Source organism: Argiope bruennichi, chromosome 9 (assembly GCF_947563725.1).
Source record: "Argiope bruennichi chromosome 9, qqArgBrue1.1, whole genome shotgun sequence".
Classification (NCBI taxonomy): domain Eukaryota; kingdom Metazoa; phylum Arthropoda; class Arachnida; order Araneae; family Araneidae; genus Argiope; species Argiope bruennichi.
This window is the reverse complement of record NC_079159.1, coordinates 8,651,620-8,669,535: the sequence shown is the minus strand read 5'-3', so window position 1 is coordinate 8,669,535 and position 17,916 is coordinate 8,651,620. Positions and strand designations below refer to the sequence as shown.

Below are 17,916 nucleotides of genomic sequence, written 5' to 3'. Positions count from 1 at the left end.
CAAGAATTATAATATAGCAGCATCTATTTCAAAATTAATGTTTATGAATTTATATCCTATTATTTTAATGAAATAAGAAATTAAACTTTTAATTATTCTTATAAGATATTAAAAAATCCGGTTTTTTAGAAGAATCAAATTGCTACATTTCAAAAACAATGCAACATATATGATAATCTTCATTAGGTAAATTAGTAATCAGAATAATTTCCCCAAAGCATGTTTTGACATTTCTCTAAACTCGGTATTCAGTAATTTAATATTTTAAACATTTGATAAATAAAACAAGATAGAGAAGTATTTGAAATATCATTTCATAATTTAAAAAATTATGCTTTAATAATTTTTATGTTTGATTTTTTTTCTTAATCTTTACTTATAATAAAGATGAATGTATGTTGAAACTCTACAAACTAAACCATTTGATTTACAGTTATCAAATTTAGTACATATATACTTTAAAAGGTGGAATTGTGTATCTTGAAGAGATTTTTTTTTAAAATTTCAATTAATTAAAAATTAAGCAAAATTTGTGCAATTTTTTGCATAATAGTACAAAAAATAATTTTTACATAATCTTAAAATTCAAAAAAAAAAAAAATTGTTTAATTACATGTTAAATTTTTAAATTCCGGGTGCGGCATAAATTCGTGCAAACTTCAAAAAATCGTAATAAAAAATGTAATGCTCGAAAAAAATTGCGGTTTGCGGGAATATGTTCAGAGAGCCTTTGGATTTTGTTATTTCCATTAAAAAATGTATTTAAAAATGACCGATAGATGGCGCTCACACGTCATACCGAGACGATTTATGCAAATCAGTATAGCTATAAAACACAAGGCTGAAATCGATCTATCATTCGACGCCAGTAGCATGCTATTGCTACCGGATCGAGCATTAGTGGTTAAACTGTTCTATAAGAACGGTGAATCCGCGACTAAAGCATGCGACAGTTACGGACGGTGAAAGGAATTAAGGCGAAGAAAAACACAATCTCATTGAATGGGATATTGAATTCAGTTCGCCGTTTTGAGGAAACGGAAAGATTACATGATCGTCCACGAAGTGGCAGACCATCCGTCAGCGCTGCCCACGTCCCTATTATCCAAAGGGTCATGTGGCAGCCGAGACTTCAACGGGGAGTTGCAGTGCACTTGAAGCAGGTAAAGTAACAGGTATTCCGGAATGGTCGATCCGACGCATTCTGCACAAAATCTTGAAACTGCATCCGTACAAGATAGAAGCATTTCACCAGTTGTTGTCAGCAGATTGCGAGAAAAGACAAGCCTTTGCAACATGGGTGCTCGCACAAATGGAACGTGACCCATAATGGTTACTGAACATGATGTGGACAGATGAATCCCACTTTTGATTGCATGGTGACGTCAATACGCAAAACAGTCGTATCTGGGCGACAACAAACCCTCGTGCGTACACGTCCAAACTACTACATTCACCGCATATGACTGTTTCGTGCGGTTTGACAGCGTCCTTCATTCTAGGCCCTTTCTTTTTTGAAGAGCGTTGGCCTGTATGAGGTTGGAAAACCTGTTCTGTCACCGCAGAACGCTATCTTAGGCTTTTGCTAGACCACGTTATGCCTGCTTTGCAGCAAAGACGTGCATTATCTTCCGTCACCTTCATGCAGGATGGTGCCCCGCCCCACGTTGCTAGTTCCGTCAAGACGTTCCTCCTAGACACATTCACTGAGGACAGAGTGATAAGCCGAGGATGTAAGAATGAGTGTCCCTCACGATAGCCAGATCTTGCTCCAGCAGACTTTTGGTTGTGGGGATACCTAAAGTCTCATGTCTACCGGAGCTCTCCAGCCACTTTGATGGAACTGAAAGATGCCATTCAATTGGTCGTTGGTGGCATCGATGCCGACATCTTACAAGCCTCACTTGCTTAATACCTTGTGGTTGCGGTCATGTTGAGTATCTTTTGCTTTAAAATAAAATGTTGTTTGTTTCTTATGGCACTTGCCACTGACAAGCCCGCTGTTACGAAGACAGCGATTTAAGCCTGAGGGGAACGTCTCTTATTTTTTATAGCAGCGCCAACTAGGGCCAAGAGTACGACTTTGCTACTCACGCATCACTCATTCGCTTGCACAACCCCTTTTTACAGGAGGGCACATTCACACATCTCACAGATAGAACAACAGAAGAACAACCATGCCCAAACCGGGACTCGAACCCGGGACGCCCAGATCACGGGGAAGACGCGCTACCCCTATGCCAGGACGCCGGCCAAAATAAAATGTACTATAATGTTAGTGTGCTCTGTTTTCCTGATTTGCATAAACCGTCTCGGCATGACGTGTGAGCGCCATCTATCGGTCATTTTCTAAATACACTTTTTTAAATGGAAATAACAAAATCCAAAGGCTCTCTGAACATATTACCGCAAACCGCAATTTTTTTTTTTTTAGCATTACTTTTTTTATTATGATTTTTTGAAATTTACACGAATTTATGCCGCACCCGGTATATATATTAAATATATTTTACAACAAGAATACGAAGATACATAAGAATTCTGAAAGAATATTAAAATATCAAGAACTATAAAACAAACACAATATAATTCCGAAAGAACACAAAAATTATTGATAAAAGACTATTAAAAACAGCCAAATTTCTAACTATTTTAAGTTTTGAATTAAGTTACATTATTAAGAGGCTAGTAGGAGCAGAGTGTGTCTAATTTTATGAGATCTGAGATAATAATAAGGGAAATGCTTAGTAAAAATTTTCAGAACAGTGTAAGACTTTTAAAGTAGTATAAATTATATATTTAACAAAATTTGAAGCTTACAAATATTTTGCCGAAGAAGCTATTTAGACCAAGTTACAAAAAATATTTAATTGAAATTTCTAATGGGCAAAACTCCTGGCAAACCAACTGGTTGCCAAAACTAGTGTTTAAATAAAAATATTTTTTTCCAGCTCAGATATGTGCTTCCATGGATCATATTGTAATCATTTTTAGGTATGACGATCTTGATGATTTCAATTACTATTAAAATAATTTTCCTATTTCATTTCATAACTTTATTACACTTTAAAAAGAAAAAAGACATTCATTTTTTTCAAAAAATAAATGTCTTAATTTATAAAGAAAAAAATAATTGTAAAAGTTGAATATGGCAGTGTAATTTAAGTTTGTGAAATGAAAATCTCTCTTCCAAAAAGGACAAATCAAATAAATTTATTACAGATAAAAAAAATACAGTAGATTAATTAGGGCCCTTTGATTAAAACCATTTATTAAAAATTTAGCAAGAATTTAGGAATTCATAACAGAAATTAATGCTATATATATAATATATCAGTTAGTTCATTAAATTTTAAAATCAATCACAGATTAAAAAATTTAATAAACTATAACTTGTTTAATAAAAACTTGTATTTAAATTTATTTAATAAATTAAAAGAGTAGAAATTTAAATCAAGACCAAGATCTTTTTCCAATTTAAAAAATATGCCTTTGTGTTTGGAAAATAAAATAAAATATTCATAGAGATCATGGGCAGTAAAAAAACTACAAAGACGAGAAAAGGATCTCTATTACAATCTGATGAATCACTCTATATGGCCCCTTTACACTTTTTGAAAGAAAAGAAAATGAAGGAGAGAGGAAGGAACTTATATAATATTTTAGAATTTTAAAATTAAATAACCAGTTTAAAGTAAGTTTTCTCCTATAAAAATCAGTTAATACTGAAAATTAAATTATTTATAGAGTACTTGTGTAATAACTGTATGCTACTAGCAAATTTTTGAATTTACCACATGTTCTTGGCAAACATATTTAATACATTATTATGACATATTTAGTGATTAATTACTGATTGCAATAAATATCATATCTTCAGCATTTATCTCTGTCATGGAGTTAGTACACAAGTACCATTTACTGTATTAGCAATCCCTGTACATTATTACCACAGTGAATTTTATTCTGTTTAATAAGCTCTCAAAAAGTTTATTCTTAATATAATTAAAAATAAGCATTATAAATCAATTATACTATTTTATTTTATTTGTCCAAAAAATACTACTATACTCTGTTTCACCCTAACTTGGCAGTATTGTTAAAGGTAGAAAATGTGACGCTCCGCTTTGGGAAAGAGTACCCCATCAATTCCAACTTTAAAATAGTTAAAATGCGCAGAAATTTATCAAATAATATCATAAATTACAGAAATCATTTTTTTATCAATATGTATTTAAAATTATTCTCAAGTTAGAAGTGCTTATATGTCAAGTATTTTGTAAATAAAGCGAACGAATAAAACTAAAAGATTGACATAATGAATTCCACTTTGGCTAGAACCGGTCTTCAAGGTCAAATATTTGGCGCGCTTTTCTTTTACGTCTCCGCCAACTCAACTTCATTCAATTCGCAACCATTATCATCTTTCATACTTTTTTATTCTCGCTTTTTTAGCAGCTGATATTTTTGATACTATTAATCGCATTAGTAGTTATTAGTTTTGTTTGGTGAATATTTATTCGATTCGTCATTTCTATTAACTTCTAAAATGGTTGAAAAAGAGAAAGTGTTATCACCGACTACGCTGTGCACACCTTCAAGACGAGTGAAACCAACAAAAAGTGCAGCTCGCAGAAATATATTAAATGTTTACTCTCGACTCCGAGAAGACCCTTAAGATTCTATCAATCAAATCGTCGATAAAGTTTCGCATCTTACAGATGTTTCGCAATGAACAGTTTTCCTTTTGAAAAAAGAAATAAAAGCATCCTTTAAGTACCCCTGGAAAGAAGCGACCAGGCTCAGTAGATAAGCATTCAGGTCTTGCAAAATATGATGATTTTACATTATTCTGTATTTGACGAAAAATCCATGAATTTTTTTTGCAGAAATGAGATCCCAACATTAGATAAAGTTTTAAAAGATGTGAACGATGATATAAATATCTTTTCGAAAAACATTAGCCGAACTACGCTTTACAGAATATTGAAAGATATATTGTTTTCTTTTGAGAAACAGCGAAACGAAATGAAATAACTTTAATGATTTATTAAAATAATGTGTCAATAATATTGAAAAAATAATGAAAATAAGGAAACAATTAATTCTCTGATAAAGTGATAATATGATAAAGTAAATAAATATTTACCATTTGGCGAAAAATTTGCGAGATAAAGTTTCGCCAGCGATTTGCATTTCTAGTAACTTTGTACTTTAAAGTAACCCTGTTCCCCTGACGACGACTGCGATTCGGCATGCCTAGAATATACACTACTGCCAAGTTAGGGTGAAACAGAGTATAATAGCATTTAAATTAGTGTAGTAAAGTGGTAAAAAAAATAAAAATGAATGTATCAGAAGAAATATATTTATCAATGCTTAGCTTGAAAAAGCTCGGTTTTAATTATTTTCTCTTCTAATTAAAAGATCTACTTGATATTTCTATTGAAATACAAAATGAATCATTGAATCTATTATTATTATTAGGTTTCAAGTTGGTCATTAGTAATTAGTGCTTAATTTTCAATACATGATTTTAGACACAATTCTATATATTTTAATTAGCATTTTACTACACAAAATATATTGATATGTGAAGATTGTATCTAAAACTGAAGCCAACAAAAAAAAAAAAAAAACTGAAAAGAATTTACAAACTGCATATTATCCCCCCCCCCAAATTAATTCTTAGCAAAATAATTAACGGATAGATTATAACCAAAATATTATTATTATATAGAAATATATTCTTTCCGTAAATATTAATTTTAAAAATACACAATAACATACTAAAATCAAACATTCTTTTATTATTATTCTGATTTCATTCAAAAACCAGAAACTAATTAATTATACAGATTTTTAATTTATATAGAATGCTTTCAGTAACTTGCTAAGACATTGAAGAAATGATATATTTCATCTTTATCATAAACTGCTACCTCTGTGTTACAAACTGTACAGCGAACAGGATTAAAAATTTCCTTTTCATTACTGGATGCAGAATGTTCCTTTTTCTTTTTAAATTTCTTTTTATTTGAATATGCAAGTGTTTCAGTTTCAACTACTGTACAATTACTAACAAACATCGCTCTGTACTGACTCTTATAAACATCATGCCTTTGGCAATCCAAGCATAATAAGGATAAACAAGCAGGGCAATTAAGTACTGCATCACTGTTGGGAAGAGGTTTTAGTTTTTTATTCTCAATATTATTTTTATTTGAAGAAGAAGATGGATATATATATGAACGCCTTTTTTCATTAATCCATTTTTCATCTTCATCGTCCATATCAGGATCATAAAAAAGCTCATCATTTATTTTATCTTGTTTAGCCTGTGCATCTGATTTTTCTGAGTCGTTTTTTGAAATCAAGGCAGAATCACTTACAGGCGTTTCCTCCTCACAGCCTTTGAGTTTCTGCAAATGTGCTGTCATGACTTGATCTACTTCCGTTTCAAAGTCATCTTCTACTTGTAAAAGCCCACATTCCTTTTTTAAGAAAATTTGCACATCGTCATCTGAACTTGACGAATCATAGTCTTCATCGCTATATTCTTCAACAATATATTCATCCTCCATTTTGATGCAGGCTATTTTTAACAACGCTGCACCTAATTTTTGTTCTTAAAAAGTTCTATTTACAAATTAATCAAAAGATATGATTAAAAGTATCCAAAGAAATCAAAAACAAACAATCGTTCGTCAAATTTCTTTGTATGTAAACATAGAACCAGTGAGAGAAACGATGTGTTGCCATGATCAGTGGTCCATGAAGATAAATAATAAAATTTCCAATCTTTATAAGAAATTATATTTTCAAAACTAAATTTTATGTTTAAAAATTGAGTGAAATTCTGCTTTTGTTTGTTTTGAAACCATACTGTAGTGGGGGAAAAAATAATGCGAGAGAAAAATAAAGTTTTCCTTGTAGGTCACATGTGTTCAGGATTTTCATTCAAAAACTTTTGCACCTCTACAAGTTTGTCCTTGGTGTCTCCTTCCTTTGCGGCGTGTGCACGGCGGTTTTCTTGAGGTTTTTCACATAAAATACTTGTTTGGTTTGGGTGTATTTTAGGAAATTAAAGAATTTTCACAATGGCAGTAAGTACTTTAACTATTTAAAATTCGTTAATTTTTTGTATTTATGTTTAATTAAACCTGATCATTTTCTGGCTGTAGTTTCTATTTACTTTTGAAATCGAAAATAATACTGATTTGTAACAAACTACTATTAGGCAGTTTAAATTATATTTCTGGTTTTAAGAAATGTAAATTTATGAAATAGGATATATTAACAAGCCTTTATATTTTTGCGCATTTAAAAGGCTTTCTGAAATCTTCCATGAATAGCATTTAATAGGATAAGTTGCTTTCAAAGCGAGAAGTATTTTTTTATTTTATGTCTTATTACATTGAAAATTTCATAATTTTATGTAAAATGTGTCAAATACAGCTAAAATATTTTTGTTTCTATGGGAAAAGTAAACTAAGAATCGAGCAATTTCATGGCTTTGTAACATTTTTCTTTCTTTTTCCTGTTATTTTGCAGATTTGATATGTTTTTCCTATTCAGTTAATTTTATACGCCTTTCTCTATAGAGAACCTGAAAAATTATTGGATGTATATCGTTTATTTTAAAAGTGGCCTTTTTTTAAAAAAATATATATATATATATATATATAAATGTATATTTAGATTATGAAAGAAAATGCGTCTGTGTAAACCAAATCATTTTAAGATATTATATATAATATTTTTGTAGCATTAATTTTTTTCTGTTTATATATATATATATATATATGATATTTTGTACAATATTGTTAAAAGTATTGCACATTGTTCTGTTAGAAAAAGTCTTTTTCAACTTAATTTTTAATTTAGTTTTATAACATTTCCTGGAAGGTACTTGTTTTCTTGCTTGTTCAATTTAAATTTTCCAATTAATTATTATTTTCTCTTTACAGAAGGATCCTATTCGTGTTTTGGTTACTGGAGCAGCTGGTCAAATTGCCTATTCGCTTTTATATTCAATTTCCAAAGGAGATGTCTTTGGTTTGGATCAGGTAATTAGAATTTCCTATATTTGAAAGACTTAAAATGCTTTAAATTTAAGTCATAAATCAACAAATATAAATAACCTGTCATTTAATTGTGTTTTTATATAAAATTTGCTCAAACATGTACATGTGATTTATATTTTAGTACATGTGGTTTATATTTTGTTATCAGATATATCTAAAATTTACAATATTACACAATATAAGAAGTATGGCAGATTAATTTTATTATTTTTATATTAATAACACGTTGTAATCTAATACATATTAAGTAATATATTATATGTTTAAATGATATATTTATATAAGATGATTTACTTCAGTGTGAAATACAGTCCCATGTAGGATTGTCAATGTGAAAAAAAAAAATCTCAAATGTTTTCTACATTTTATTTATAGTAGATTGATTAATAACTAAACAGCTCAAAACCTATCATTATTGAGGGTGGTTTGAGGTATTACAAATTTGTCAGAAAAGAATTCTAAATAGATTAGAGGTTGAATAGTTTTGCTATATCATTATATCAAATTTGGATAACATGGAATGAAATCGGTGTTTTGCCAGTTTATATTTCTGGAAAAGTTGATTTAAGGTTTCATTTGTGTAGTCAGCTTTTATTATTTCTTCAAGGAATATTATCATTTGTTTGGCTATGCCTTGCAATCTATTGATAGCTTATCATCTCCACTACACGTGCTCAGTACCACAATAAGTCAGTAGTCTCATTCTTAACTAAACTTGCTTTTGTTTTGAACTAAAAGATATAGAAATGAGTCCCATTTTTTTTAATATTTGATTTTATATATATATATATATATATATATATATATATATAAATCAAAATTTCCATCTTTTAACCAATATTATTTCTTACATATTGAAAAGGTTTCTTCTAATTTTTTAAAATTCTATATTTAAATATTGCTTTTGTAGTGCTTTAATTCTGTGTTTATTTCCTTTTTTTGTGTGTGTGTGTGTGGATTTGATTGAGTAATTATTAAGAATTCTGTTTACCAGTTATGTTTGTCTTGCACTTTGTATTATCATTTGACAAACTGAAAAGTTAATAGATGACAAATTCAAAATTAAATTAAAGCTTAGTATAGATCTTTAATAGATCATACTGTTGTTAATTGAAAATAGTTTTTGATATTTGCACTGGATTATTGTACCACTTCAGATGTTTCAAAATTTTTTATTTAAATCTTTAAACTAATATGCTTTATGTTAAGTTTGTTGTGAAGAAATGCAAATAATCGTATTGTTTTATTATCTATCTAATATGTGAACGTAACTTGAGTTCTCGGATATCTTTGAAGATGTCTTAATTCCTTAAGCTGTGTTCAGGTTTGTTCTTTTAGCACAATACTTTTGACATGAAATTTGATTCATTTCGAATTTTATCATGAAAGCTTTTTTTTTCTACATCTTTTTTTAAATGAAAATCAAAATTAATTCAGGAAATTAATTTTTTTCTTTGTAATGATTTTTACGGAATAATGTAAAACCATTAATTAGTATTAATTAAAAACTATTAAGTGTTAAATTATTTCTAATAACATATCTTCCTATAAGTGAATACAGAACACTGCCGAGTATCTGGCTCACTACTATCTGACCTAGTTTTCCTTATTGTAATTAATTGAGGAAGGCAAGGCATTGAATTGGCAACATTGCCAAGGCATTGGAAGCAGGCGTGTATTGCAATCATCTTAAGTGTCATGTGCAAAATACAAGTTGTGACTGGAAAAGAGCAGTGTTCTGCTTGTTCATTGTTTTATCAGTGTGCAATGGACTTCAATTGTTGCTGCTGTTCCTGATTATAACTGCACAGTATATACAGTATTCACAAATTTTTCTTGGAGTATGCTTATTGTTTTTTTAAATATATCACAGTGAAGTGTGCAAGATTCATGCTAAAATATGAATTGTTTATAACCTTTAAATTACTCTTTCTTTAATAAATTCTTGCAGTTCAATATATAAACATACGTAAACTACTAGTACAGAGCCTTCTATTTTAACTTGCATGTTACGAACAACTGCTTCTGTTATTCACCGGGCCATAGCCATGTTCACATTCTACATGGCTTGAGATAAACCGTGGGTTGGCACTCAATAAGAAATGATTCTGGTATTGGTGGACAAAGAAATGATTTCATAGAACTCCGGCTTTTCTGGTGTTTTTGTTATCCGGCCTGCTCTTCCGCCACATTAGACAAAGTGTGCTAGACTCAGGAGTGAACTGTATTGGGATATTAATTTTCAGATATTCATATAAAATAGTGTAATATTCATTCATACAATGTATTATTGCTATTTTTTATTTATTTTATTGTAGTAGCATGATTTTGAAAATAGAAAGAATTCAGAATTTCATATCAATTTGATATTAGTTATTATAAAGCACAAAGTGGCATAAAATGTCTTTTTTTTATTGCTTGGAAATTTTCTAAGTGTTAACTATTTAGGATACAGGTGTCAGAGTTAGTACATGTTGTGCAACATAAGATTTCTGTACTTGATACATAAAGCCCTTGTATTAATTATTGTCAAGCTTAAATTAAGTCAAAATTCAATTAATTAATCCTAAATTCAACTTACAGCCTCTCTCTTTGCATTTGCTCGATATTCCTCAGATGATGGGAGTTCTTGAAGGTGTAGTGATGGAGCTGAATGATTGTGCTTTTCCTCTTCTCAGGGGTATAAGTTTTCTCATTACTTATTATGTACTTAGCATTCATATTGGTTGAGAATATTTTCTTTGTGTCTTATATTGAATAATTACACTGTGTTTAACTCGTGTTTTAATTGTTTAGCAGTGTTATCTGTTATTGGAAATTAGATTTTTAAAGAAAGTAATTGTCCAAAATCGGAAAAAAATTGCATGGATATTAAGTTTAATATCATTGAGAAATTAATTTTTATGAATTTTAAGAGGAGATAAAGGTTTTAAGGTTTTTTTAAATTTGCTGAATCTTAAATTTTTTACATAGCAGTTAGTTTGTATAGTATTAGTTAGCTTATAAATTTATTTTAACCAGGCATGCATTTTAAAACATTAAATATTGCTAATTTTTCAAATGCTATCACACTATGAACATTGATCAACTTTATTTTAGCAACCGATAAACAGCAATATAAATACAATAAAAAAACTGAATAGTTGTCTCTGTGTTTTGAGCTTTTAAGTGTTTTTTTTTTTTTTTTCAATGTGTATATATGTATATATATATTTATCTTCTAGAAATAATTCCCACTGCTGATGAAAAGGTAGCATTTTCTGATATTGATGCAGCTTTCTTGGTTGGTGCAATGCCGCGCCGAGAAGGAATGGAGCGCAAGGACTTATTAGCTGCAAATGTTAAAATTTTCAAAAGTCAAGGAAAAGCTCTAGATCAATATGCAAAGAAAGATGTTAAGGTATGTAACTATATATACTATATAATTAAAAGGTATATATATATATATAATAGAATGATTCATAATCACTTTATAGATGTTAGGAAAAAATAGTGAAATTGTGAAGGTATTAAATTTTTTTATTCTTTTAATATTGATTAATATTTCAAAATCACAAAATTTTATATTTTAGCCATTTATAATAAAGTAAGGCATATTCACATTAGCTTGAAAGCAGGTCTGTATATGCATCAGATTCATTGAATAAAACCATCTAAAATGTATATTTGTTTTTCTCTGTTTAGATGTTATTATTTTTTGTAAATAAGTCCACATGTTGGTAATTGCTTGTGACATAGGAAATATATTTCCCATCAACATTTAAGGTCGATAGGTTCTGTTAAACTTCAAAAGAAGTATCTTATTGCATATGATAGCTTTTCAATTTGTATTTCAGAAAATTCTAATGTTTTTCAGAGATTTGCCCACTCTATGTAAAGATTTTTTTCGAAGAAAATAATATATTTTTCAAAATTATGTAATGTCGTAAAGCAACTGCAGTTGAACAGAAGTTATAAATAACACTAAATATTTGTTTTTATTGCATGAAGGGGGGAGGGGCATGTTACAAAACGAGCATGGGACTGAAAATTGTGTTTAAAAACTTTATACTTTATTCACATGTATTAATGTATTCCAGAGAAACATAAGTCTATACTAATAATAAAGGAAAATATATGTATGTTTTTAGTTTTTCTCCAACAAACTTGTTTATAGAGAATTAAACTTATACGCATAAATTTCTCTGTTTTTAATTGAAACAGTTGTATTTATGTTCCTAACTTGATTAAATTTAGAATTTTTTTTAATAATTAAAAAAAAACTCAATGTGAAATTTTAGAATGTGAAAATAAATACATAGGGACAATTTTTCAGCCTTTTTTTATGATGTGAAAAGATAATTTGTGTGGTTTAATATATAACTAAGTTCTAACTGTATATTTGTAAAAGTTATTAATATATTGGTGCTACCAACTTTCTGCTATTACTTTGGGGGAGGGGGAAATGTTGATATTGTAAATTAATATATAATATAAATTATAATATCTGATTTTTTTTTTATTTTTAAAAGTTAGTCAAATGTAAATGAATTTATTATTTTTATTGAAGATAAGTAATTGAAAGCTATTTTTTAAAACTTGTAAATCCTTAAAAATTAAATTGTTCTTCAATTAAAATGTAGTTAAAGAGAAATTTCAAATAAGAAACCTTCATATTATTTAATTACTTATTTAACTATTTGAACATAATTTTTAAGAACTAAATATGAAAATATTTGTGATAATTACATTGTTATGGGAAAATTATTATTTATGTATTACCTCAAAATACATATGAATATGAGATGCTCACAAGTTGGAAATTTCATTCTTGTATATTAATTTACCACAAGTTCTTTTTAGTTTTAATTTTTTTTTTCTTTCATAAAACTTTAGGTATTAGTTGTTGGAAATCCAGCAAACACAAATGCTTTAATTTGCAGTAAATATGCACCTTCCATACCTAGGGAGAATTTCACTGCAATGACCAGACTCGATCAAAATAGAGCTACTTCTCAAGTAAGTTATTTAAAAATTTATTTCCCGTATTTCTTTCAGACTTCTGATTGATATTATCTTTATAATATTAAAAATTTTATATATAACCTGCTTAAATTTGTAAAAAAATAAATAATATATTAAAAAAAGATAGGGATCCTAACTAAGTAAAGCACAATGGCTTTTTATGAATAAGCTTCAGAATTCAAGCATTTCTTTCGGGTTGATAATGTTTTTGGTGACTGATTAATGAGTTTGGTGATATGTCTTCGAATTAATATTATTGGTTTTTTTTTTTAAAGTTATACATTTTGCATGTAGAATTTAGAGAGAATATATCTGATGAAAATGCTATCATTGACTTTCAAGAAGATTTAAGATTTTTCTTTTTTCCCTTTTGCATGTGCCATCTGGAGAGTATATATAAGTTGGTTAGAAAAGTATGCAAGTATTATTTATGATTGATTAGGTTTGAATTGCAGTTATCTCAAGAAGTTTGAAAAAATTGATATACCTGAATGTTAGATGTTGTTCAGTTTATTATTAATTTGAAATTACTTTGTAATGTTGCTAAAGTTGTTTATATGGGATTTGAAATGATTTGTTACTTGTGAAAATGTTTTGAAAGCGATTTTATTTGAATAAATTAATAGATGAGCAAGATTTCTTTTGAATAATTCTTGTTGAAAATTGTAAAGGAATTTTTATTTTTGAAAGAAAGGGATAGCTACATAATTCATTCTGCATGAACCTGACATCTTAAGTGATATACTTATTCTATAAAAATTGCTTACATATTATTATTATTTTTAGATTGCAAATCTGCTCAAAGTTAATGTTAGTAATGTTGCAAACATTATTATTTGGGGAAACCATTCATCCACTCAGTACCCTGATGTTTCTCATGCTGTTGTTAATATTAATGGTTCAGTAAGCAGTGTTCCTGATGCTGTTAAAGATGATGCTTATTTACAAGGCGATTTTATTACAGTAAGTTTTTACACTTAAGTCTTTAAAAAAATTGAAGCAGAACTGTTCTTAAAAAATAATTCAGATTTCTTAAAAGTTTCCTGCTTTTTTTATATATATAGACAGTTCAAAAGAGAGGAGCTGCTGTGATTGCTGCAAGGAAATTGTCTAGTGCCATGTCTGCAGCTAAAGCTGCTTGTGATCATATGAGGGATTGGTTTGCTGGCACCTCAGAGGTATGTTAATGAAAAAAGTCTATATTTATTAATTTTCATGACTGGTATATGAATAGTATTAAACATTTAATATCAATTATTAATCAAAGTTGTTAAATTTTTGATCGCTAATATTTACCCCTGCTGATTCATTATTTAATTTTGCTATTTTCAAGAAATACTTGCATTTGAAGACTTAATTGCTTATAATACTATTTAAATATTTATATCATTTTCAATTTATAAAATGGTGTTATTATTTTTGGTTTATTTTAATCTAAATAGTTTGCTAGAAAAAATATCCTTTATTGAACAGTTAAGATATTAATTGAACAGTTCAAGATAATCGAAAAAGAAAATTTGTCTCTGTTTTTAAAATAAATGAGTCTGGGTTTTAACACACTGATTTCCTTTTTTATGTAAATTCTGTTATTTTTAAAATAAAATGATGCAACTTTCTTGCAGGGTAAATTTGTTTCTATGGGTGTGATTTCTGATGGATCATATGGCACTCCTCCTGATGTCATTTACAGCTTCCCTGTCACCATCGGACCAGATCGCAAATGGAAGATTGTTCAAGGTTTACAAATCAACGATTTCTCTCAGACTAAGATGAAGGTTACGGGTGATGAGCTTCTTCAAGAGCGTGAAGAGGCCCTGTCTGTTTGCCAAGATTGACTTCCTGCTTCCCCTACAGCCCGTCTCTAATTCCTTACTTTAGTTCTCACTTCTAGTGCACAGCATTAGATTAACTAGAACAGTTCATTTCCAATCAGAGAGATTTCAATTTAAATCACATGATAAATTATATGATATTGCAATATTTCAAAAGTTTTCTAACTATTATTGATATTTCCAAAATGCAGATCAATTTCAAGATATATATTTAAATATATATAAATTCTATTGCATAAATTGTTGCAAAGCAATTTTAGTTTGCTAAATTTAGCTGTTTATAAATTTAAAAAGGCTGTAGGTGGATGAAGATGTATTTTACAACGATTATGATTTTTTTTATTATTATTTTAGCCATTTATCACTTTATATAACTTGTTAAGGAACTTTTATATTGTCTATATTGGTTACTGTTATGGGCATCTTTACAAAAAAATCTGTTTATATTTTTCTAAGTTTCCTGCGGAAATGGATTCAGAGATCAATTTTACTGCTGTGCTTTGCATGTAGACTCTATTGTAGATAATTCACTTCCGAATGACCATTTCTATGGAAATTGTTGAATACATAATGTAAACTTTTCTAGAAAATAAAATGTTTGACATTAATTTTGATATTATTTCTTTCACGAGTAGTTTCTTTAATATATACAGCTAAATTGTGATTTCAGTGTTATTAACATTTTATTGCTATGCATTTGATGAATTGAATGTCATAAAGTAGTTAAATATTTTTTAAGGAAATTTTATCACAGATATTCTTATTTCCAAACAGAGATTTTTGTTTAAAATACAGAAGTTCATAATTCTTGTTCAGTGAATTTAATCTGTTAATCCCAAATTAACGTAAAGGATACATTTCAAGATAATCCTTTTAAATAGCGTTAAACACATCAAGATAGGGTAATAGTGGAGTAAAATTTGATTTGTAACAATTTTTTTGTAAGGAAAATAAATTAAAAAATCACTAAAAAAGACATTTTTCTACTAAATAGGCTAAATGACATGTCTGGTCAAACATTTGGATTACATTTGATTTGTTTGCAGAGAATACATTGAAAATACAGGGAATTTAAAAATCATCTAAAAAACAAGGAAAACTGAAAATTTTCATAAAAACCATGAAAGTACAGGGATTTTTATGTTTTTTTTTTTTTTTCTTTCTTTTTTTTTTTTTTTTTTTTCCGCATCTAAAAAATGTCAATCTTTTTAAACATTTGAAGAATAAAAGACTGTTAGCCATACCTTCAAAAACGAAATACAATCATTCGCGACTGTGTCATCTCAAAAAAACTCCTTTATTTATTTATTTTGTACTTGCTCCAAGGTTGCCGCACGACTGGGAGAACAGTCAGTTTAAAAATAGTCTTTTAAAAAACAGGAAAATTTCTATAAAAACAAATTTTGAATTCTGTCCCCCCCCCCAAAAAAAAATGCCGACCCCTAAAGTTTGCAAAAATAAAAAATTGTAGTCATAGCCTTTAAAAAAAATGCGGAAACTTACTTTTTTCTCGCTCCCCTTTTTTTCTGTATAGATCATTCCAGTTTCGATTTGCGAGACAGTTGTTCTTTTTCCGTGACATTCTCAAATCGCAGCTAATGAGCATGCTCGAGACTTGTAAATGTTTGAAAGAATAAGATATATTTCTCCTGCGGGAGTAGCAACATTCAATCTGCGGCGATGTTTTGTCAATTAAACTTGAGTTTATTGATTGATTTGTGAAACTGCGCTTGTTCAAAGTAGATTAAGGATTATTTTTAAATCAATGAACTGCTCAAAATCCGTATGTAATACGAATTGGACGGATAAAAAAAATCAATCCTGATTTTGCTGAATGGGTTTGAGAAGTTCCACTAAAAGCAATTTGTTGCTTACTGCTCTCTTTGTAAGAAGCTTATAAGCCTAAGTAACATGGAAAAACAGGCACTTATTAGTCATGCCAAAAAAGGAAAGCATACAAGATTGTGTGCTAGTTCAAAAGAATCATTGATGCTAAACTTATATCTAAAAGGAATGACACATCAAATCCGAAAACGTAAGATTTAATGTTTGAAAATAAACCGATTTCGAACGCTTTAGTTTAAGAACAATAATTTAATGCTGAATTTTTATGGACATTAAAAATTCTTGTGTCACATTCGTTCTTTAATTCATTCAATAATATATCGGAATTATTTTCACATATGTTCACTGAAAGTGAAATAGTTAAAAATGTACATTAGGCCATAGAGAAATGGTGTACCTTGTTATGGATTAGGTTCCATTAGCTCAATGAAACTGATGGTTGAAAAATCTGCAGAAGTTGCAAAAACTGAAGTCCAAATACTTGCAAAAATGAATAAATAAATAATAATAATAAAATCTTGCTTCGTAATGTTTTTGTATCATGTTAACAAAAATGTTTTGTGTTTCATTTCACTCGAGTCCTTAATTCTTTGTTGTTTACAATTAAAGAGCACGAGAGATAATATATCCTCACACCTAATATATACATTTTGTCTTGATAAATTCTAGTCTATACTTATATAAAGCTCTATGTATGTATGTGTGTGCTCTACAGACCAGACCGTTCGACCCACAGCTACCAAATTTGGCACATGCATACCTTGAAGGTCGGGAATGTGCATTTGGGGTCACTTTTTTGAATTTTTAATTAGAATTTTAATTATTAATTAAAAATTACTTTCCCGCCAAAAAAATCTTCCTTTCCCCACCGCCAAAGGAGTAAGACTTCAGGTTTTTTTTTTTTTTCCCCCACTCTAAAGAGAATAGGCTTAACATATTTTCGGCCGCTTATTTCAAACGATTCTGTTTATTTTCTTAATGTTTGATGCATTTAAGATTAAACATTGCTAATTAATCGATCTTTCAGATTCATTCTGAAGTACTTTTGAATAAAAATAAGACAGAATAAAGGAAATTAAAAATTTCTAATCTGCATAGCGTTACCCCAACTGGAGTAGAAAATTCACGCATTTGCGTTAACATAATTG

The 17,916-nt window shown here is 28.9% G+C and overlaps 2 protein-coding genes across 2 annotated transcripts; one reads left to right on the top strand and one right to left on the bottom strand.

The window, feature by feature from the left end:
• Positions 1-5,790: 5,790 nt before the first annotated feature.
• On the bottom strand, positions 5,791-6,909 carry LOC129984007 (E2F-associated phosphoprotein-like). The gene has a single exon (XM_056093755.1). It carries the CDS (start codon positions 6,582-6,584, stop codon positions 5,883-5,885), a length of 702 nt encoding a protein of 233 aa, XP_055949730.1. The 5' UTR covers positions 6,585-6,909; the 3' UTR covers positions 5,791-5,882.
• A 44-nt stretch (positions 6,910-6,953) lies between these two features.
• On the top strand, positions 6,954-15,531 carry LOC129984006 (malate dehydrogenase, cytoplasmic-like). The gene is made up of 8 exons (XM_056093754.1): positions 6,954-7,106; positions 7,971-8,069; positions 10,671-10,767; positions 11,312-11,487; positions 12,963-13,085; positions 13,878-14,054; positions 14,156-14,269; positions 14,714-15,531. Exons 1-8 carry the CDS (start codon positions 7,101-7,103, stop codon positions 14,924-14,926), a joined length of 1,005 nt encoding a protein of 334 aa, XP_055949729.1. The 5' UTR covers positions 6,954-7,100; the 3' UTR covers positions 14,927-15,531.
• Positions 15,532-17,916: the final 2,385 nt, after the last annotated feature.

Coding starts and splice junctions, on each gene's coding strand:
- LOC129984006 (XM_056093754.1), top strand. Junction 10,768..11,311: donor TGCTTTTCCTCTTCTCAGGG/GTATAAGTTTTC, acceptor TTTATCTTCTAG/AAATAATTCCCACTGCTGAT. Junction 14,270..14,713: donor GGTTTGCTGGCACCTCAGAG/GTATGTTAATGA, acceptor ACTTTCTTGCAG/GGTAAATTTGTTTCTATGGG.
- LOC129984007 (XM_056093755.1), bottom strand. CDS start 6,584: ATGGAGGATGAATATATTGTTGAAGAATATAGCGATGAAGACTATGAT.